At 38.4% G+C, this 22,741-nt stretch overlaps 3 protein-coding genes across 5 annotated transcripts; 1 reads left to right on the top strand and 2 right to left on the bottom strand.

Annotated features, from left to right (window-relative positions):
* Positions 1-95: 95 nt before the first annotated feature.
* On the bottom strand, positions 96-5,468 carry LOC140942311 (armadillo repeat-containing protein 7-like). 2 transcript variants are annotated; one of them, XM_073391266.1, is made up of 7 exons: positions 5,335-5,468; positions 4,495-4,593; positions 3,262-3,330; positions 3,080-3,146; positions 1,489-1,559; positions 879-970; positions 96-337 (listed from the first exon to the last, which is right to left on the bottom strand). In XM_073391266.1, the coding sequence occupies exons 1-7, from the start codon at positions 5,441-5,443 to the stop codon at positions 296-298; spliced, it is 549 nt and encodes a 182-aa protein (XP_073247367.1). In that variant the 5' UTR covers positions 5,444-5,468; the 3' UTR covers positions 96-295. The 2 variants fall into 2 exon arrangements, with proteins under 2 accessions (XP_073247367.1, XP_073247368.1); XM_073391267.1 differs by lacking the exon at positions 3,262-3,330 and having other exon boundaries at positions 202-337.
* On the top strand, positions 5,445-12,459 carry LOC140942309 (ras-related protein Rab-24-like). Of its 2 annotated transcripts, XM_073391263.1 has the most exons (8): positions 5,445-5,782; positions 7,230-7,298; positions 8,210-8,288; positions 8,931-8,998; positions 9,692-9,791; positions 10,579-10,632; positions 11,443-11,493; positions 11,656-12,459. In XM_073391263.1, the coding sequence occupies exons 1-8, from the start codon at positions 5,666-5,668 to the stop codon at positions 11,739-11,741; spliced, it is 624 nt and encodes a 207-aa protein (XP_073247364.1). In that variant the 5' UTR covers positions 5,445-5,665; the 3' UTR covers positions 11,742-12,459. The 2 variants fall into 2 exon arrangements, with proteins under 2 accessions (XP_073247364.1, XP_073247365.1); XM_073391264.1 differs by lacking the exon at positions 11,443-11,493.
* Positions 12,460-12,611: 152 nt separating this feature from the next.
* On the bottom strand, positions 12,612-22,725 carry LOC140942308 (probable ATP-dependent RNA helicase DDX47). The gene is made up of 15 exons (XM_073391262.1): positions 22,640-22,725; positions 22,471-22,564; positions 21,616-21,739; positions 20,892-20,956; positions 20,030-20,101; positions 19,771-19,841; positions 19,613-19,660; positions 17,913-17,984; positions 17,154-17,212; positions 16,783-16,840; positions 16,248-16,394; positions 15,449-15,586; positions 14,652-14,722; positions 14,282-14,411; positions 12,612-13,405 (listed from the first exon to the last, which is right to left on the bottom strand). Exons 1-15 carry the CDS (start codon positions 22,688-22,690, stop codon positions 13,274-13,276), a joined length of 1,332 nt encoding a protein of 443 aa, XP_073247363.1. The 5' UTR covers positions 22,691-22,725; the 3' UTR covers positions 12,612-13,273.
* Between the last annotated feature and the right edge of the window lie 16 nt (positions 22,726-22,741).

Genomic DNA, 22,741 nt, shown 5'->3' with positions numbered 1-22,741 from the left:
TAATCATGGATTTGAAGATGAGCTCATACTAGCTTTCATGTTCAGGTGTAAAGGATGTTTACTCCATAGTTTTGTAACTGCATTTGACACCAGCCGTAAGACACTCATCTGCTTCAGCAGGAGAAGGGGGATGTTTCTTGGTGACATGATTTTAATATGGCTGATCATACTTCTTGGCCATGTGTTTACTAGAAGGCTTGTGTAGTACATATTTTGCAGTGGTCACTTCTGGCGTTCATTCACATACATGTAGAACTGTAGATCACCAGCTTCTCGTCATTGTAACTTCATGCTTCTAATCCCTTTTTTCAATGGAATGAGGTCTTTTGCAGTAATCCTATGAGCGAATAAAATATAAAATAAATACTCAATCAAATAATTTATTTAAACAGTGACACAACAAGAAGACAATGAGATTTCACACGCACTGATCAATAGGATTGATGCCTGGCAGTTTTTTGGGTGGAAAATGGGTGTCATATGCATACTTTTATTATATAATCACCTATGAAATACCAGGTTAGCTCTCACGTAAAAACATAATATTTTCACATGTAAAACTATGATATAAATATCTTCACACTTAAAAATATCACTGTTGCTATGGCTACATGAAAAATTGCACCTTTTTCAGCAAATTATTTTAAAGTGAGATAATTTGGTATTTCACCCTTGTTTATATAATAAATAATGGTAGAACATTACATGGCCGCTTGGAGATATCAAATTTCTCTTCTCATGTTTTGTACAGGTCTTTCCATATCCTCTATGTATGCTTGGTCTCTCTGACGATCCCTTGAGCAGAACATGGGCCAAAAGGCAGAAAATCATGGAAATGATAATTTTTATTTGCTTCAAAAAATAATGATAACATTAACCTGAAGAAAAACCTTAGCCAAGTTACTGAGCCTTGCATTAGAAGAGGCTGAAAATCTTTCCATGCAGTCCACAATAGCTTCTGAGGTGATTTCTGAAAAGAAAAAAGTAATGGTGATAAAGATTTTCTATATCTCTTTTGGTAACTTGAATCTTGAAGGGTAAAATTGCTGTCAGTCTCTGAACTACAAAGAGAAAGTTTAATACCATATTAATTCTACATAATTAAACACTGTGGTATTTATTTAAGTTTTAGCTTAAATCTGATTTCTGGCACATAATTGAATAATTTTTTTTATCACTAAACCTTTGAGATGGAGTGAACCTGCTAAAACTTCAGTTTTAAAATCTCTCTACTGCACCTAACTGACTACTGAAATTGCTGCCACAAAATACAATCATATTAATTTTTTACCTGAAACCAGTGGGCTTATGAACGTACCACCTCCACCACAAAGTATGTTACTTACTAGTGATCATTTTGAATATGCCTGTAATGAAGTTTACTGGAAGACACGACAGTAATAAGAAACATTCCTGGATTTGAACCTGAAATCTACGGCTACAATAGCTCAGAAATATGGAGGATGTTTCAACACTCCTTTGACTGACCTGGTTGTGTTTGTGGTGTGGTAAGAAACATCAAAGTTGTTATGGCTGACAATACAGTCTCTTCATTTGGGCTAAATTTTTATAAATTTAAAGGTAAAATAAAACAATAATATTAGTGCTTCAGGTTCACGTCTAAAGCTCACTCACTAACAGTTTGGGCCGAACGGTTTGAATAATACAAGTTATAGGTGTGTAATATTTCTTTTGGACAACTCAGCCCAGTCAGTCAACTAGAAATCTGTTTATTTAAGTTAATAAAGGAATAATGTACATTAGGTCACAAAACAAATTCCCCCGCATGAAGAGTCTGTTAACATGTATATATGATCTATATGAACTTGGAGACTTAAGTGGAGTAAGCTTAACTAAATTAGGGTCACAAGAATCAGAAATTACATTTCAATTTTCTTCTAGCCTGTGTACAGCCACCCCCTCCCCTCAGAAAAAAATTAGAGAAGGGGTGTCTGTGATTCACAGTTGCTAATCGTGTATTGTGCTAGGCCATGTGATTTTTTGCGGAATGTGTGGAAAATGATTTGATTGGCTGTAACTCGTAGATCACTAAAATAATGTAAATGAGGGATTTTGATTGGCTTTTGGGCCTGTCATCCAAACATAGCAGGTAATCAGAAATTATATCATCACATTCACAGACAACTGCACGCATGTAGCTATTCAGATTCAGGGATTTCAGAGAAAAGAAAGGAAACTAAAATCTTTCAAAGGTTTTTTAGCCATCAAATCCTGTCACAAATCCCTACAGAAACATAAAACCACAGGAAATAATAACTCAATATGCATAGACATATCAGCTACAAGACCTCTAAATGTAAGAATCAAAGGCAAAACTAAGATTTTCCAGTCAAAGTTTATGTTACTCCATGTACTGGGATGAATAATCTATGCACTAGAAAGAAGAGAAGGAAAACCTCTGTTGCTCAAGCAAATGCTAAGGCCATGTTTCACACTATCGCAAGCTTATGAGTCGCGTCTGACCTGTCAACACTTTATTTCACACTAATGACTTTCTGAATCCAGCGGGAAGGCTTGCATAAGATCATGGATATTTTTCCTTCAATGAGGGTTTGTAGGAACATTTTTCTTGCTCGGTAAAGAGTAAAGCAATTATTATAAAAATGTGGAAATAAGTGGCATGCACCGGCATTTTGAGAACTGGAATGACATGAAACATGAGCCAAAGAAATTTTGGTCAGCAGAAACTATTAATTTTTTTAATTTATGCAAAATTTTTCCCATACACGATAAGCAACGGTGAATCACAGATGCCACTTCTCTGATTTTTTCTGCGGGAAGTGGGAGGCTGTGTACAGGCTATTTTCCTCTGACTCCCTCACTAATATCTGCCAGTGAAAACCAGATTCTCAGAACTGGAAGTAGAAGCAGAAGAATAAACCAATCACACTGCATATTTTGAATGATTGGTTTTGTTGTTGTGCTTCTCCTTGTGACTCCAATAAACTGCTTTATCACTTAAGATCATAAGCAAGGGAGTCTTTAGTGAAAACAGAGCAATTTTCACTGGATCATGACACTTAAGACACTGAAATCCAGTCTTTGGGTCTACATGTACCTTGACAAACAATTGACAACCAATGAAATCCCACCATTGTCAATTATGTGTTGTTTGTTTTCCTTGTCTGTTGATAGAACAGAAAAAAAAACTGTGTATGAAATATATTGCATCGTAATAATATGATATGATATTAAAAAGAGTAATATGGCTTATTTATCTCAAGTTTGTCTTGAACTTACCTAGAGTGCAGTTACACAATCCACCAATTCCAAATTCAACAAACTTCTCATTTTCTTCAGTGAGCATATCTGCAGTATTTAAATGAACTGTGTCACACAATTTAGGCAAATTAACCTACTTGATGATAAATATTGAAACAAATTACCAAAGAGGACACTGTCTAGATTGACAAAACTGAGGAGAAATTTAAACAGATTGCTGTGGGTTTATGGTGCTCAATGTTTATGTTATTTGTTACTTAGCAGTTTCCTTGTTGTTTCATTGAGAAGGAAAACAGTGCTGTCAACTCTCCCGGATAATTCGGGAGACTCCGGATTTTGGACCGTATCTCCCGGTCTCCAGATTAGAGCATGAAATCTCCCGGATATTCACCGAAGTTTGCCATTTAGTTGAAGACTCGAATTTCTGACCTTAAACTTTTAAATATTTTGCGTTGTTTGAACTTTTTTACCATTAACATTGAACGTTTCCTCATAAACTTCGGTATGGTTTATAATGCCATTGCAATGTACCAAGAGATACGCAATAATGTGAAACATTGCATATTCGTGACAATCGGGTCAACAAGTATTTTTTGAACAAATGACGTCATATACTATGATATGAGGTCATCTATTATCCCTTCCCTATCAATTCTCAATATTTGAAGACGTGGGGTTTGACAGCCCTGGGAAAACCAATGCTTACTCTTGTTTGATGACATGGGGACTCACGACTATAACATCAATAGGGAGTTTTAGCAACGATGAAGGCCACAGTAACAAGAACGTCAAAACAGCAACAGGTTTACTAATCAAAACAACAAGCTTGCATGTGCATCACACTTTTTTGTACATTTCTTAGCCATTACTGCCGACTACAATGTGAAAATGCCTAATTTCATGTTTTATGGAGGATATAAACAAGCAATGATGAAATTTTCTTTCTGTTATTAAATTGGGTGCAGCCCCCAAGAAATCAACTCCAGGGAAATTTGCTTACATTGGACATTTTCAGCGAACTGGAATAAACGCAGCAAAGTTTGAAAAAACGCTAATTTTCGCTGCCGTTGCCACTGTTAATGCTAAAACTCCTTAATGAATAAATTATACAGTGATTACCATTCAACATCCATACGTCAAGGTTAGTTTGTACTTGCAACTGAGTTGATGTCAGAGTATCAGAAAAAGAATGGCTAGTGAGAACCAGCCTTAGCTATGAAAAATAAAATTCCATGTGCATTTCCCTCTTACCCATGAACAAGTCAACTACGTTCAGCTTTCTAAAATGGTCATAATTGATAGGATCATATGCAAAGTTGGCAAGATTAGCTAGGATTTCTTCCTTGGCCCCTGAAAGATAAGATGAATGATACATGTATTAGGTAAGTCTCTCTTATAGTGGACTAGCTGCAAGATAGGTTCAGTAGAGGTAGATCAAAGACGAAAGACATAACTAGCTGAGTTACAGAAAAGGAGAAGAAAACTCTTGGAGCAGTCACAAACTTATTAGGCAGAAATGTTATATGCCTTTAGACAAGTATGGTTTTCATAGGTTGCAAGCAAGCTCTCTGGGGCAGTCTTGACCAGCTGCAGAGTGCCCCAGAGAGTTTACTTGCAGGCCAAGGTTTTCAGGACCTTGAGTCTTGAGGACAGGATATAGAATACACTATTTAGCATCATGAACAGCTTCTTTTTGGATCATTTTGGACCGGAAGCCTTCAACAGGGTGTGTATATTGGTGGTGTGCAATATACGTGCATGGCACCCACAATTTCTTTAAAACAATTTAATTCCATGATGTCCATATTTCAATAAAATGAGTCAGGGTTATGAAAAAATGGGATGCTCTCCAGGTATAAATCTCATCCTTTTAATTTTGTTTTCCACTGTTGACCAAAAAGGTACCCCTTTCATATAAACTTACCTTCTATAGAAAATGGTATGGTACTCCAGCACAAAAGATCTATTTTCACATCTTAATACAAGCTAAAGGGGGCCCCTTCGTTTAATTCACTGACTTCTAGAAAAAAGCAATTCTGATCTGCTTTCAATAAGCTACTGTCAGAAAGCAAAGCTTCAAATTAACTTCACCTTGTTTGTCGGTATCTTGAAATTCTGTCACCAAAGCCTGTAAGTATTCAAACCGTCCTAGATCATCAGCTCCAGTCTTACTATCGATACGAGTTTGACTTGAAAACATATCAGCAGTGACTACACACTCTGCTCCGCCATGTTTTCTTCACCTAGTGTCCAGTTCTAACGCGGCCCTTAAGAAAGCGTGACTTTTGACTTGTCTAACTTCAAAACTTCCGTTTGCGTGAATGCTATTTATAGTAATTTGTATGATAAAATAACGAGTATTCGTCAGCAGTTGTGTGCTGGTTAGCAACCCACATTTACTTGTCTAAAACAGTGCTTTCAAATGGGATCAAAGGCAGAGAAGAAAGTTATTATCGTGGGGAAATATTGTGTTGGCAAAACTGCTCTGATTAATAGGTTTACAAAGAACAAATTTGACGAGCTCTCGCCGTACCATCCTGTACGTAAGTTTAATACATGCATATTAATTTAAAATTGGTCATATTTGTTTCCTTAAATATCTAAGGTTAAGATTATCTAACCTCTACCAAGCTATGTCTTTGATCCGATTTTATTTTTAAAATATTTAAAAGCTATTTTTTCCCTAAAAACCAGCAAACGTACTCTTAACTCCGCTTTGCAAGAGTCCTAAAGGAAACTGAGAGAGACCAACACGTGGTAGATGATCATGTATCTTCCGTAAACCACGAAATTAAATCTAGTCTTGGCCAAAAACATTAAGCTCTATAAGCAAGCGTCTTGATTCGAGAAGCCGTTTTAACATAAATTCATTTGTCCATCTTCTAACACTCTGTGATCCAATATTCAGGGGAATGTCACGCAATATATACGCTATATTTGCATAGAGGCTAGAGGAAGTCCCGCAAACTTGGGCAACGGGGGATACTCATTTCTGAAAACATAATAACAAAATTAAAAATATGATAATGATGAAAACCTAATGAATAATATCTGAAGCATATTGCCCTGAAGCGTCTATTTTTTTTTTATAAATTCCCCTTATTATTGGGCTGCCACTGGCATGGCAAAACCTGTGAGTCAAATCCTAGACTACGAGTCGTCCCCATTTTCCCTCAGGGATAGTAGAGCGAGCGAAACGCGAGCGCACGTGAAAATCACCCCACGCCGGAAGTTAAGACGAGACGCGGTGGGGAGATCGCGTCTCGCCTTCCTCGCGTTTCGCTCGTTCTACTACCCTGAATAAAAATGGGGACTTCTCGTAGTCTAGGCAAATCCCAACTCCTTCCCTAGAGAACCCAACGTTTTGGGACGGACAAATTTTCGGCCGGTTCAAAATTCGCGCGTTTAGGTGTTCCGTTGACACGGTACGAAAATTTAGATAGCCTGCGTATCAGGCCTTCCATCGGGGCAAGAAACGGAGGGCCGGGAGGAGATTTGGGATTTCGTTCTCTCCCCTTTTTTCCTCTCTCTTCGCCCATTCCCCCCAAAACGTTTCAGGTTATATTTTTTCGACCCATAGCCTTTCAAACTTCTGAGCAAAGAGGGAATATTGAACGGTCCCGTGTTAGCCTTTTCCTAGCCAGCGTGGCAGGCGCAAAAAGGGGAGGGAGAGGGGGAGGGAGAAAAGCACCTACCCCCCTCCCTTTTTCCCTTTTTCCCTATCCCCTACCCCTTTCGACGCCTGCTACGCAGGCTAGCCTTTTCCAGGCTCTCAGATTATTTTTTATATAGTAGGGATGACCCGTAAGTGAAAGGCGCACGAAAATATGAGCGCGTGATCTGGGAAAAGGGGGCGGAGATGTCGGAGCCTGGAACAGGCTAGTCCCGTGTGAACGAAGTATCCGGTCAAATTTTTTAGCCGGTCGAAAATAAGGCCGGTGCGGTGTACACATACAGTTCTTGGTAATGAGAAGTATATCTTGTAGACAATAGGTGCTGCGTTTGCTGCTAAGCAAGTAACTGTGGGGAAGAAAGATGTTACTCTTGGGATATGGGTAAGTAGAACGTTTTCGACAGCTTATCTTATACTTGTACAGTATTATTCATTACACCAATTATCGGCACTGAAGCACACGTGCGTCACTGCGCAGTATGGCCACTGCCCTGGTGATATGGTTGTGCGCATATCTAAGGTACTGGCCATACCGCGGAGTTGGTAAGTGTGCCTCAGTGCTGATAATTGGTTATGGTACGATAGACATAGAGGAACTGGTAGTACGGGGAATTGGGGCACGATAGCGGAACTGCGGAGGGGAAGTATACTTTCAATGTTCAAAAGTATTTATTCGTTAGGGATTTTCATTGTTGAACATTTGCTCCCCGCCTGAATGGTAGCGCCCGCTTGAATGGTAGCGGACGTTTCTAATCGCCGCCCTGTTAGCTCAATTAGATAAGCGCCGGTCTGCTGAGAGGAGGTCGATGGTTCAAACCCCGGCCGGACCAACACTCAGGGTCTTCTGCTGCCTTTGTTGTGACATCTACAAATGGTTAGACATTCTAGTCTTCTCGGATAAGGACAGCAAACCGTAGGCCCCGTCTCACCGCTCTTTCACTGTTCTGATTCTTATGGGAGCGGACGTAAAAGAACTCACACTGCTGTTCATAAAGAGTAAGGGGCATAGACCCCGGTGGTGTGGTACAACCTTTCATGGGCTGGGTGGGTAAAGAAGGGGTTGGTATCAATTGGGACGCAAGTCCTGTTTCATCCCCAGTCACCGTGTTGAGTCACCGTGGCGAATTCAAGAAAAAAAACTTTAAAAACTTATGCTTTAAACTCAAAAGGAGTCTTTCTTGATGTAGTCTCCTACCACTTCTTTGGTCCCCGGAGAAATTCTGGCAGCGGGTCCGACTGTAGTTTAGTTTAAGTGTTCAGACTATAGCGTCATACTAATGCATCTCTTTTTAGGATACTGCAGGTTCAGAACGCTTTGAATCAATGACACGTTTGTACTTTCGGGGTGCCAAGGCAGCCATTGTCTGTTACGGTAAGCTTCTTATAGAGATATGCAAGTGTAAGCTTGTTATTGGAAGCGAAAACCGACAAACAGAAATGTTCAAGGTAATTGCGGTCGTGGCTCGCTTCGGCTTCGCTTGAGTTACTTCGACGACATCAACATATCATGAAAGGATAAATTTTTGATCAGTTAAAGCAGACGCACTGCTGATACCAATACGAGCCTCTCTGGCTATTTCACTGAGTTAAGGTGTTTTCATGAACAAGGCAGGCCAATAAACTGTGCTTTTACAGAGGTTCATTCCAGACGAATCTGACTTCAAAAGTAACCCAGTGGTGATACCAGGATCATACAGAGCTTAACGAGTAAGAGACCTTGAGAAAGGGGTAAAACATTGTAAAGACCCTTTTAAACAACCGCAACAGGTAAAGGTTTTGCGAGATATTGATCGAAGCTTTGGGAGAGCGAGATGATTTGCCCGTTTTTAGCACGAATTTTATCATGATAACAACTTAACGCCCAAAATATTGGTCCTTATACCTGCAGAATTGTACATGCTATTAACAGTTTGACTAAACATGAAGCACACACATTTTTTTCGAATACGCCCTTCAAAATCTTTGTTATATCGGTGATCAAATCCTCTAACGTCTGCTTCTCACTATTTATTAGATATAACGGACAAATCTAGTTTTGACAAAGCCATGTCCTACATCAAGGAATTAACAGAAGCCAATCCGGTAAGACTATTAGACCATGCACTTATGGTCAACTACTCTAACCACAACTGCAATCTTTTGATTTTTACAAGTAGTACTATAAAAGATGCTGTTTTCCTCAAGTACAATATATATAGCGCCGTGTAGACTATTCGAGGCGGGGACGAGACAACATCTCACGATATTTTAGACTTTTTAGATGAAGCCGAGCTAAGACTAAATTGACAACCTATCAATATACAGTCAACTCTCGCCTTGAGGACACCCCGCTTTAACGGACACCCCGATATTACGGACAGCAGCTAAATCCCCACCAAAAATACCTTACAGATATTTTACTGAAATAAACTCCCGCCATAGAGTGTTTTCACTCACGTGGCCAGTATCTATGCAAATTTATTGGAACAAAAGAAAGCGTTTGCATAAGAAAAGAGTTCAACTCCCACAGAACTGGTTTGGGACACCAATGGCCGCCGTTTCTTTGTTTGGGACTCCAACATGGCCGCCGTGACGTCATGTGAAAACACTCTATTACGGACTCTGTGTCCGCTATAAAGGGAGTTGACTGTACAAGCAAACAGAAGGAGAACTGAAGGGATAGACTGCGGAGCTGTAGGTCGAGGGTTCGACCACCCAGCCTTACGACTAATTTTTGCCTTTTTTGCTAGAGAAGACTCCCAATCGATGTACTCTTCTGCACATTTTATTCTGTAGGAATGCAGACTGTACCTTTGTGGCACTAAATGCGACTTGATTGTCTCGAACGAAAACCGAAGAGATGTTTCCTACAATGAAGCTATGCTATATGGTCGAAGTAAGTTTACCAAAAAAGTTTGAAAATTTGAGGTTTGCGCGCTATTTAACTAGCCCGAAGGACGTATAAAACATGATACGGAAATTTTCATATTCTAAATTCCTGAACTTGGACAGGGTCACGCTTTGGTTCAATCCACTCTGGAAAAATTACCCAACATATGCCAAATGTATCGGAGAAATTGAGCGAGGTGGGACATGTAGCGATGAAGTTTGAAATCATATGGTAGCGCGAATTCACTTTTTACGGGCGGAGGTCCCGTCTCTCTCCGAGCTGGGCAGCCAACTGGACCTCCGCCCTCAAAAAGTGTATTCGCGCCGTTTCAAACTTCATCGCTACATGTCCTACCCAACACATCTGGCAAATGTTGGGGAATTTTTCTAGAGTGGATTGAACCAAAGGACCGTTTCCAAGTTCAGGAATTTAGAATACGAAAATTTCCGTATCTTGTTTTATACGTCCTTCATAAAACCGAACAAAACGTTACAATAGAACGTTTCACAGTCGGTCCTTTTCGTTTATGACGGCAAGGAATGAATGTACCATAAAGTGCAAAGTTGACGTTTTGCTTATAAAACCTATCGCTTTTCTGACGTTCTGGTGTCCGTCACCATCGTAGTTTCCAAATTATTTTCCTGACGTCCCTTATCTCCATTAATTGAGCTTAGTATTAGACTACATTTTTATTGCGCAGCTTAACGGTTTTCTCTCTCGATAACCTCAGGGTTCAAAGCTGTGGTCGTTGCCTAGTTATTTCTTATTTTTATTGTTGTTTTGTTTTTTCTAGATATAGGAGCCGGAATAGTGGTTGAAACATCGAGTAAAACAGGAGCGAATGTGGGTTAGTATTATTTTGTTTGCTGCCATTCCTTACTGTAACTGAGGAAATGCTTTCTGTAGCCGGCATTACATGGATCTCGGCGTGTAAAAAAAAAAAAAAAAAGGCACTTTATTTGAGTGTCAAATGTATTTAGCACGAAAGTACTAATTGGGGACACTATATTTTACGTCTCCAACTGGAGACGGGACCGCCATTTTACGTGGTCATCCGAGCCACGCGAAGGTCTAGCCTGTTGCAGTGCAAAGGGAGTACCTTCATTTCTCAGTTATTTTAAGACCCTGAGTATTGGTCCGGCCCCGGGAATCGAACCCGCGACCTCCCGCTCTGCAGTGAACGCGCTCTACCGACTAAGCTAATCCTGCCATGGTAGACTGCGAGCAGTCGCACTCGTGCTTTTTTCCTGGGACGAGCCGATGCAACATTACGCAAATTAAAAGTCATAAAAGTGCGAAGAATGGGCAGAGGAGCGCCAGGAGGAGAAGAAAATGTAGCTTTCACCCGTTCATGAATCTTACTTGCTACTTGATTAAGTCCGCCCCCACAGAGTTAAATACATCAGTTAAAAACTAGTTTTAAAATAATTTAGTTTAAAGTATGGCAGAATGGCAACATTTCATGTAGATTACTAAAGTTCCTTTTTCATCCATGCCATCTGCTGGATGAAAATAAAAGGCTTATGGATTTACTTCAACTTTGGAAAAAAATGGGAAATTGATCAGTGGAGTGTTTTAGAAGGTTTTGTGGTGTGCAAATACCATTCACACTGCATAATACACGCTCTCGCATATTTTTGTATTTGTGGCTTTTCAGGGGAGCTGTTTGTAAAGATAGCGAAAGACATGATAACAGAAACGGCAAAAGGTATACAAGGTTTGAAGTTTTAGTTAGTTAAAGCCACCCATTATCATCATCATCCTCTTTTTCTTCTCATCACCACTATCACAAATTATGGGCCCTGAGAACAAAAACGTTAGTCCTGTTGTAACTATTCTGAAATAGTTCTCCGTATTGCTTCGTATGTAGGTACTTTCGAGAAATCCACAGAAAGGGTTGGACTGGAGTTTCCTTCACAAAATGGACGCAGAACTTCTTGCAGATGTAGTAGATAACCGTCAGCATACAATACCTTGAAGAGCCCCTTGAAGAAATCATACACGAACCATCAGATGCTGGCATCCAAAATGTATTGGTCGCGTTCATAAAGCCACACCAGAAGTGGAATTTAAGTCAAGGCCTCGTACCCACGAAACACGGAGTACGTTCTTCCTCTTCCGTGAGAATCCAAACATTGCCCTCGAAACGCAAGATTGAAGATTGTGAAACGAAAGCTGAACAACTTTGCATGAGGAGATCATTCGAAGCCTTTACTGATTTCAAATTACCTTTTTTTGCACGGTTAGGTTTAAAAGTAAGCAGCCATAAATTTACACAGTTCTTACCGAGGAAGCCTCTCTTCGATTCTAGAAATGCTTCGCATCAAATATGATCTTCATGATCGACTCAGGAAGTGTTACACTGTAAATCTTTGATCAGTGATTATCGCGAGATTTACGGGCAAATAAATGCATGCGCGGCTTGAAGAACTAAAAACAGATTGAAACAAGAGACATGCGGTGTAGTTGCCGAGTACAGTATAAAGAATTTCAGGTAATTTAATTTTATTTAATGCTGATGTCAACTGGCTGCCTGGCTCCACTAGCCCCCATGGTTATTCCTGGCAGCCAGTACTCTAATTTTTACTTTTAATATTTTCATTGTTGTAATTTATTTTTGAGCAAGAGTGAGTACAAATAAAGATTGTATTGTATCAGGTTCATTCTACAGCGAGCTGGTAAAAGTGCATATTATATTTTCTGCTAAATGACTGATGAACTGGAACTCTCTGTTCTTTACTGAGATTTATACTAAGTTTTCTACATTGAGGAAAAAAAAACGAAATAAAAAAACAAACAAACAAACAACAACAACAAAGACAACAAGAAAAAGACGTCGAAAATAACATAAGGTTGGTTTTCCGCTTCTCCCTTTTCAGGTAAGGAGCGCGAGTTCATTTCCCGAAAATCGGCTGGTAATCGAGCCATGCAAAAGTAACAACATCAACAACAACGGGAGCAAACCGGTTAAAAACATATTTTATGTCAAAAAAGTGACGTAAGTAAGTCCACATGTAGTTTAAATTAAAAAACAAACAAACAAACAAACAAACTATCCAATTCATAAATACGATGAAGATGATGCCACTGTCTACTGTTCATAAAATTTTTTTTGCAAAATTTCCATAATTTGCCGGCAAAGCGTACGATGCTTGCTCTACAAGGGATAGTGCTCTTTGTATGTACATATGTCATAGAGTTAAAAGAAAACTTATATGTGGACCTATCTGCCAAGTTCCCTGATTTTACTCAAGCTGAAATAGAGGTATCTACAAGAATATAGGGTGTTTATTTTATATGTTGTATTAACATTCACGATAAATCACGGGGCCAAATTTCAACCTCTAAATCCGTACGCTGGGTGGCGAAGGTTGAGACTATTGTTTATTGAATTAACAATAGTCGCAGATGGCAACTTTTTCCTTCCAGTTTCTCCAGCCCATGACTTCTCGCGCGCATAATTTCTGTTTCTCCGTCAATGTCGAACATTATTTAAACTTCTTTCCCTTTTTCTTTCCGGCGCTATTAAACTTCTTTTTCTTACTCGGCATTCTAATCTCTTGGCTCTCTCCTTCTTCTTCTAAAGGCCTTTTTTTCTTCTCCTGGATCTCTCTTAGTTCCTGTAGACAACAACACAGTTGGCTTGATTAGCTTAATCGACAAAGCGATGTGGCCGGTCATCGCAAAGGTCAGGGTTCCATTCCCGGTCAAGCCTGACTTTCTTCAGGTTCTTTTTCAGCCCCTTTGGTTGTTCATTCTACTGCGAAGATCAGTAGCTCTGTTTTCCATTATTAATAGAAAAACAAATTAACAACCCATCATATAATTTCACTCTTCCCCACGGCTGTGTTATAACAGGGGCACCCAACGAGAATATAGTTCAAAACCACTTAAACATAGCATTGTTAAACGTATTTCGGTATTTAAACGGTAGATATAGGCATATTTTTATCCCCTAAAAATTTTTCATCTGTTCGGATTTCCTAGCTGAAAGTCTAGTGATGCGAAAATTATAGGGATCAAAACTTACCTTTTCGAAAATTTCAGCCAGAAAAAAGGCTCCCGAAAATTCTAGGTGACCTTTTTAGGGTAAAAATCCGTCAAAAATAGACAATTATACCATTTTTTAGATGTTCGAAAATCCTAGGAGAAGCAGGCAAGCAAGAAATTTTACAACAAATGTTCCGAAAATTCTAGATCTCAAATCGTCTTCCGAACAGATATTTCTCCGAAAATTGTCGCTGGGTGCCCCTGTTATAATGATAGAGAGGTCTAGTAGGTAGCTCGTGTGAAAGTACTTCGAGAAATAACCTGGCATATCTTCAATTCTGTATTGCGTTGTTTCGTTGGGCAAGAAACTTCACTCCCTATAACTGTCTACCCGTCTTAATGAAACAGCAATAACCTGGCAAGGTTAGGCTTGGACAAAGCTGGTTTCGTGCGCATCCAAGCACCTTCCACTTTTTCTACGTAAGGTTTACACGTATTTTTCTTACCATCTTCGCGTATCTTTGAGCCTCTGTGACCCTCTCCATCAGTAGTAACACTTCTTCCTCTACTGTGGGATAAAGTGGGAGTTTCTTCCCAATTAGCTGCTCGATTCTCTGATATAGTTCCACATCGTACCTACCAAACAAACGGTTTGGTTTCAAGTTCTGATAACATTATCACTGTCGAATTGTGCATGGCAATGCGTGTTACTCGCTTTCCCGCGCTTTTTTACATGTGTCCAACAGCAACGACCCATTTTCCCGCGAATGGAAGCTGTTCCTCTTTTACGGCGATTGGGCTGTCACATGCCATTTACGAATAGCTTTCACTATAAAACAGATTAAGCCCGCTCAGTCTAAGAGGTAAATAACTTACTGTGTAACAAAGGTGATTGAGCGGCCTGAGCGGCCAGCTCTTGCTGTTCTACCAACTCGATGAATATAATCCTAAAAAAGAGGGAAATGAATTATGTCAATAAGTTAAGAGTGAGCTGTGAGCACAATCTTGGGGCGATGTTGGTTTTAGTTGGTGCGAATAGTTTGTTATTGCGAACAGCACAGGAAACAAGTCACCTAAGTGTGCAAAGGTTTTATACTGATTTGACGGGGACTGCATACAGCTGAAGAGAAGGAAAGTGCTGTCAACTAGATTAAATCATTTTCCAGCAAACAACATATAAAATCAAGTTGACACGGGTTTATCAACTGGAGAGCGATTTATCTACGTACCCCCTTAGTTTTACACATACATTATTTTTGCTTGTCAAGCAACGATCCTGACGGGCACGAAGAGGCTTACCTGGGCCGGTTGTTACAAGGCCGATCAGCAGTGACCCGGGGTTAAAATTTTAATCCGGGCTCCTTTATTTTTTGTTCCAAATCATTTTCTCAAATGATCTTGTCTTTTTCTTTTTAGAGCATCTAATCATCAAATTGTAGACGAAATGGATTAAACTGAATTCGCTTTTTAGGCAGTCATATCTGAATTCAAATGTCGCACTAACCCTGGGTAATCTTACACCAGCTTTGAACAACTCGGCCCTGATAAATAACGTTGTTCACCCTTTGAGAAAAAGGCGTATGACTTAAAGCTCCTTTTTGGCGGTCATTAACGTCTGTCTCTGACTACCTAGTAATGCATGAACCTTACTAACACATTTGTTTAATAGTTACCTTTGAATGTGTTGGTATGTCAAAATTAATAACTACATCCACATGAGGAATATCCAATCCTCTGCTGGCTACATCTGTTGCAATCAGAATTGAACGGTCCTTGGACTTGAACTTGTTTAAAGTACCAAGTCGCTTTGACTGTAAAAATAAAGAACATGAAAAGCATTCTTCAGGTCGCTTGTCGCAAGCTTTCTAAGTACAGTGTACCAATTCACCAGCATATTGGGCTTCTATTTTTTTTAAAAAAAGCCGTTGCAAAGTTGAAATTCCCTCTTAATCCAGACGTAATAGACGCAGAGCTGTATAAGCCTTCTCTAATTGATTAAGACACTGAACTTGTCATGTACTCTTTAATTCAAGGTATTAGTATAGGTTTAGCCCATGAAAAGTTGAATAAAGATTACATGTAGGTAGCCAGAAAATCAGGAAAGGACCATCACCATCAACAGCACTTGCTAAACTTAATCTAGCCTGAGAAAAATCAGCCAGCATTTCGCAACTCCACCACTGCCAGGTTTCCCCGCGATATGACTACAGAAACTCCATACTGACATGTCAATACCCAGATCTAGGTAGTGCTTCAGATTGGTTGAAGCGAATTTCCCACGTGGCATGACCAATCAGAAGCACCTAGGTAGTTCACGTCATGAGTATTGAATTTCTACAGTAGTTCCGTAGACAATTTCCTCAGACGTCATTTCGCAGGAAAACCAGTGATGGCCGGTCACGAAATGTTCGCCCTTTTCTCAGGCTAAACTCAACCCTAGTTTCTTTCTTTAAGCACATTTTTTGTTTTTACCTGACTCATTTGACCGTGAAGAGGAACAGCTTGAAGGCCTAGATTTCTCAACATCAGTGTAACCCTTTGCACATTATTGCATGTACCACAAAAAACCATGAATGTGTTTCCAGCTAATTCATTAAGAACAGATACAAGGTAACAATCCTGTGTAAAGAAACAAGAAAAACTAGTGTTGAAAAGAAAAAGCTTATTGAAATATGAATGATTAGTTTATGCTGAAGCACATGAAGTCACGACATGCTAACTAGAATATTGAAGTCAGGGATTAAAAAAACCTGAATTCCAGCTTGTTCTTCCATGAAGTAGCTATCACTGGTATTTTGTTTGCGCTAGAAAATGATTACCTGTAAAACAGGCTTTTTAAAAACTGATTTGTATTAATTTTTAATCCCAAGTAGGAAATTACATTTGCAGGAATCTCACCAACATTAATTATTGTATTTACTATTATTATTATTGTTTTTGCTATATACAACGACAACAGTAATTTACAAAAGTAAATACATGCCCTCCAGTTAAGGTCCACATTTACCTTATATTTATTTGGAATAAATAAATAACTCTGTTGTAATTTGTCTACTGTTGTATATCTAGAAAGAAAAAGAGCACAAGACTCATTGTAAAGTATATAATAATAGTGATTACTAGTAAATAACAGTTAGAGACCTGCTCACAGTTCCCAGTTTAGTTTTAAACTTGAACTTCTCTCTGAACTACAATCATGTATGCCCCTGCTGTCTGGACCATACTAACAAATAACACAAGCCATCTGTTTAATTTAAGTAAGAAGAGGAAGCCGTGCTTTCTATTTTTTACATTATATCATACACAGCTTTGTGTTTCCATTCATTCTGATAATCTAGGATAATCATTCATAAAACATTTAATACCTTAAAAACTTACTTTGTTGCGACCTCAACCTTGACCGGATTTTGTAAGGATGCTCTTTGAAGTTTTTGAACCTATGAAAAGGGAGAGAGATTCAAGAGAAAATTTGCTGACCATTTCTTATTATACAAGTTTTGATTCTTCAAACATTAATTAAGGATAACAACACAGAAAGGGGATTCAAATGAGACTCTATGCAAGTGAAATGTTAGTACAAACTGGTCCCACTGACCTTAGATTGAAGACTGCAATAGGCTTACATGTTTCACAAAGTACAGTACCAAAAAAGTCTTAATACAGGACCCAAACAACATATGTGTTCAAATTAATAATATTTGATATAAATTTAATATAGTTTACTACAAATTAATATAGTTTGCTACATGTAATGTTGGCACCAGGTAGCCTGTGTCACACATAATTTAACCTCGGGTAGTTACATCTGCAAAACGGCGCCAATATCCTTGTTCTGGGCCTCCAACAGACTCAACAAATTACCAGAAGTGTGTTTTGAATTTCCTTTCATCTTGATTAACAAATCAACACTAGCTTGTTTAACAGGCCAATCATGGCTTGTACTCAAATCCTGGTACACAAGTGGGGCCCCACAACAATGATTTCTACACTGTTTCACAGACAGACTTAACCAGAGTTCTTTCATATGTGACATGGGCTAGGACTGGGAGAACTGATCCAATCAAGAGGTTTCTGTACAGCTGTAACTTCCACACATAGATCACTATATGATAATTAAGTATTTGACCATTTGGATACCTTTTTTGTCATGGTTGCAGAGTATAAGTAAGTTCTTCTTTCTTTTGGGATGATTTTCAATATCTTGTCAACCTACAACATATTCACATGTATTTAACTAGGAGTAACCATAGATTAGGGAGTGCGTTTGACATGAATAATAGGCAGGTAGTAAATGCATTGAATCATTATTGTGAACTGTATGGGTAGTTTTAGTTGATTAACCCAGTTGGATAAAAGAATAAGCAGCTTGTGTTTTTCTGTTATAAAGTATGGATAAATAGTAGAGAGAAGATCAATGCATTAGTCAAAGTATATTGCGACTCCTTCTTCCTTGCATATGCGGAGCTTAGGTAGAGATGTAGTACATTATTGACAGCTCTTCACGACAAAGGAAAAATGTCAATACAATGCACATGATGCACCAACAAAAAATGACAGTAGCCTTTCCAAATGCTCACAAAACGCCACTCCTCAATGAATGAACAAAATAGGCAAAATGCAAAACCCAGAAAATGACCTCATCTACACTTATTTTTGGCAGTACAGTGTATATGTGTGTCAGTGTGTGCGTGTGTGTTAAATCTCATTCTTCAATGAGGACCAGGTTCAGGCAAATTATATTACTATTATTTATTTTCAAGCTGCTTGTGGAGGAACATGTTTTATTTCAGAAATTTTAGTGACTTAACCCATTCGCCCCTGAACCGCCCGTAACCGCCCGTGCAGATCCAGGTCCTTTCTACCCATTGTGACGTCATCAGTTTTAACGGTCAAGGACAACTTTCTTCGCTAACTTGTGCAGAGTGAAGAGATCTTTCAAACCATACCAGAATGAGCACAATTCAGTCAAGGACACCGGAGAAACAAGCAAAAAACCACGGGACATTGACCTGAAAATCTCCATGAAAATCTTGTTCCATTACCCACCTACCTTTCCTTTCACCTAATCCTAAGATCCTAAAAGCTTTCCTAAAAACTCTTCCCACCAAAATGAAGCCCACTAAATGCCCAGCAACAGAAAAAAACAATGAGGCAAGAAAAGCGAACAAAGAAGGGAGGAGAGAAAGCGAAAAGTAAAAGTCAAGACTGCTGTGTCACTTTTAAACCCAAAAACTATCTCGAAATTTTGCTTTCTGCGCATGCCCGAACTTTGCAAGCTGATATTTTGCATCTGGATCACAAGGCCGCGAAGTGTTCGACCTGTAAACCAGTTTGTGGTAAGTTTTAGCTCTTTATAGCACGACAGTAACCAGAAAACCACTCGACTAGCTTCAAAACCCATTTTTCAGCAAAATCTCTAGGAGCGAATGGGTTAAATGTTATACGTCACAAGTGCTATGTTAGGGATCCATGGATCTGCATGCAGGGTAGTTACAGGTGTTTAAGGGGCGAATGGGTGAAAGGTAAACTTGCTGAGGAAAAGGTCTGCCTTAATACAAATAGCAAACTTTAGAAAAAAGTGATAGCCTGGAATCTAGAGAGGGTATGCAAGCATTTCTTGGATTGTTTGGGGGGACATGGTGTTTGAATAATAGGGTCTTAACCCTGCAAAAATGCATCTTGAAGGTGATACAACCCCTGTAGCTTTTGTAGCAAATCTAAACTTAAGAAGGAATAATCTGGATGAAAAACTTGGAGTGGTTTTTTTATAGCTACAGTACATGTCTAGGTAAAAATTTTACCTAGAGATGTACTGTGAATATTTAATATTCACTTGCCTCTTTTTCAAAATCAAGGTTTAGTATTCTGTCAGCTTCATCCATAATCTAAGGAAAACCAAAAATTTGAAACTATTAACTTAATTTAATAATCTGAAAAAAATTCTGCACCATTGATATCATGAAATGCACAGCCAGTTTGAAGGTTAGTAACATACCAAATACTTCAATGTTCTTAAGTTAAATCCTTTTGTGTTTTCCAAATGATCTATCAGCCTTCCTGGAGATGCTGAAACAAATAATATTAAATGAGTTAATAACAGTAAAACAACTTGTAAAAATTTGTAAGTAATTCATGAAGGAAACGTACTACTGTTTGGTTCCTAGGTTTGAAATTTTCAAACTGTGCATTAACATAATTTGAAAATTTAAAAAAGAAAAAAAGGAAAGGATGTTTAAAAACATCATTTTACAAACCTATAATAATATGAGGTTTCTTTGCCAACATCAGAGCTTGAGACATCATATCAATTCCTCCAACAATCACAGCTGTAAACAGATTGATGTGATCAGCGGACATGGTCACAACTAAAGTTACAAATAAATTATTAAGGGAAATCTGCAGTGGGTCTGGGACTATGTATAAGCATGATCAGTCTTTGTTGCATTATGTACATCGTATCACCAATCTCACAAAAATATTACCGTTAGGCAAAGTTAGCTGCATGTACACAAAATAATGTACTGTAGTTCTTGGTAAGACTTATTGTTTTATTTCTTTGATCATGAGGAAGTCAGTGAGAGTGTTTCTTGGTGTTTCTTCTTATTTTATTTCTTTGATCATGAGGAAGTCAGTGAGAGTGTTTCTTGGTGTTTCTTCTTATTAAATTTATTGTAAAGTTGATTAGGTATTGCGGAGTGGTGTAGGCATTGTTCAGTGTTTTTTCTGTCTACATGTTTGACATTTAGTGATTGCACCATCTGCAACACCAAGAAACTATTGAAAGTTGAAGCTCACAGCTAACCAATACATGCTACACAAGACTATAAAAATGGAAATACCCATATCATCATTTGAATCTTGATGGCCTATTTCATTATTGTTTCTTATTAATTTTAATGTAATTATTTCTGCATGTAATTTGTGAAACATGACATTAGCAACTATTTTAGGTTATTAGGAAGCACCAGTGTATACAATAAAATAATATTAACAACATTTATGTTAAAGATATTTTTTATCTCGGGTAATTTTTGTTTTTCTTTTGCTTTTGGGTGTGGTAATGTATGCCAGTAAAGTTAAAACAAAGGAAAAATATAAATTAACTACAACACTTACCACATTTTACTCCTATAGTTGACCCTAATGCTTCAAACTGTTCGGAAATTTGAAATGCCAGTTCCCTGCAAAACAGGAAAGGTAAAAAAATCTTGTAGTCTAAATATGTGATGTATATAAATATGTATAATCCTTATGTAAAACAAGCGGGCTCTAAGATTAATTTTTAATGACAATGCTAATACTTATGCTACTCTACTGGAAACTGCAAACATGCCTTCTCTGCACGACAGGAGAGTCCAGGACATGTGTATTCTTATCTATAAAGTCATTCATGGAATAACACCTACTCCACTTCGCAATCTGCTGACGCTTAGAAGTAAATCACGTAATTTACAGGGCGAATTGATTCTTGTACAACCCAGAGTTATCACCACCAAGTATGGACTAAACACCTTTAGGTACTACGGACCAAAAATCTGGAACTCTCTAAATGATGAACTAAGAACTTCTCCGACCCTTAAAAAATTTGTAACAGGCATCAGAAAGATCACCTTTGACGCATGTAACTGCTCTTTATGTAACTGTTAGACTATCGTTAATATTGTACCTTTTAGAATCATTATCTGTAAACAATATCGTATCATGATGTAAATAGTTTAAATTCAATTCATTTCTTTTTTGTTTGTTTTTAACCTCGACTCATTAGCTATTTAAGCTAGGAGCCTAATAAGCTCCAGACCTTCGAGTATAAATAAAGTTTTCAAGTAGGGCCAAGACAAACCTTGTCGGAGTAAGAACGAGAGCATATAACCTCTGAGGATTTTCTAGCAGTGTCTGAAGAACTGGCAGTGCAAATGCACCTGTTTTTCCAGATCCTGTCTCAGCTAAACCAATTATATCCTTTCCTGAGCAGAAAGGAAAAAAAATCATAAACAAAACAAACGAAAAACTGGATTCTCCCGAAAGGAGTCACACCACTATAATTATATATGACCTTCTGCTCATTACGTCATAATATGCTCTCTCCCATTGAGCTACAGAAGGCTTCGAGGGCTAAGGCTTAAAATCATAGTCTTTGAAAAAATTATATTTCAGGACACTTCACAGAAACCATTCTTTTTTCAAAGGATTCAACTTCCTTGAAAAGAATTGGTCACCACCTTTGTCACAAAAACATGTTCACCATTTCTCCATTAGCCTGCGAAGATGGCCGTCTCTTCTCACTCCTCGCCACTTGGGACGAGAGATGGCGACATTCGCAGGCCAAATGTATTTCTCCATGATTTGTTGTATCTATGTTTAGATAGTGCTTTGTTGGTTGATTAAAGAAGTATATTGTTGTTATAAAAGATTGATTACATACATGTGATTAACTACTGAAGTAAAAAAGCTTCATTATCAAATTGCAGAGATTACTGGATTGGCATTCCATATAAGACATAATTTTTTTGAAGCCACAATAAATCTAGATCGAAATTGATAACCGTATCAATCTCCTGCGGGATACACAATATATAATCACTTAACATTTGTTGAAAGCGATAATTTTCAAAGAGTTTGGACTAGTAGGTTCTATAAAAAATTAAAAGTAGAAGAATAGAAGATTAACTGATTTGAACAGAGGTCTTTCCAATACCTTGTAAAGCCACTGGAATCGCTTCTCTTTGAATTTTGGTCGGAGATTTCCAGCCCAACTTTTGACAAGCTTCACAAAGAACGTCAACAACGCCCTAGAAAAAAGATCAAATTTTATACCTTTACGTACTTAAAAGCGCTAGACTGCAATTTAAGACGCAAGGAATTACCAGAGATTCAAAGGTTACAGCTTGATCCTCCACTTCTTCTGAAGTCGCCATTTTGAAAGTTATTCCACGTGATTGATCGATTAGCTTTGTAACCAGGCCTTC

This window comes from Porites lutea, chromosome 6, assembly GCF_958299795.1.
Source record: "Porites lutea chromosome 6, jaPorLute2.1, whole genome shotgun sequence".
Taxonomy (NCBI): domain Eukaryota; kingdom Metazoa; phylum Cnidaria; class Anthozoa; order Scleractinia; family Poritidae; genus Porites; species Porites lutea.
Note: the sequence above shows the minus strand (reverse complement) of the source record. Positions and strands in the feature narration are given on the sequence as shown.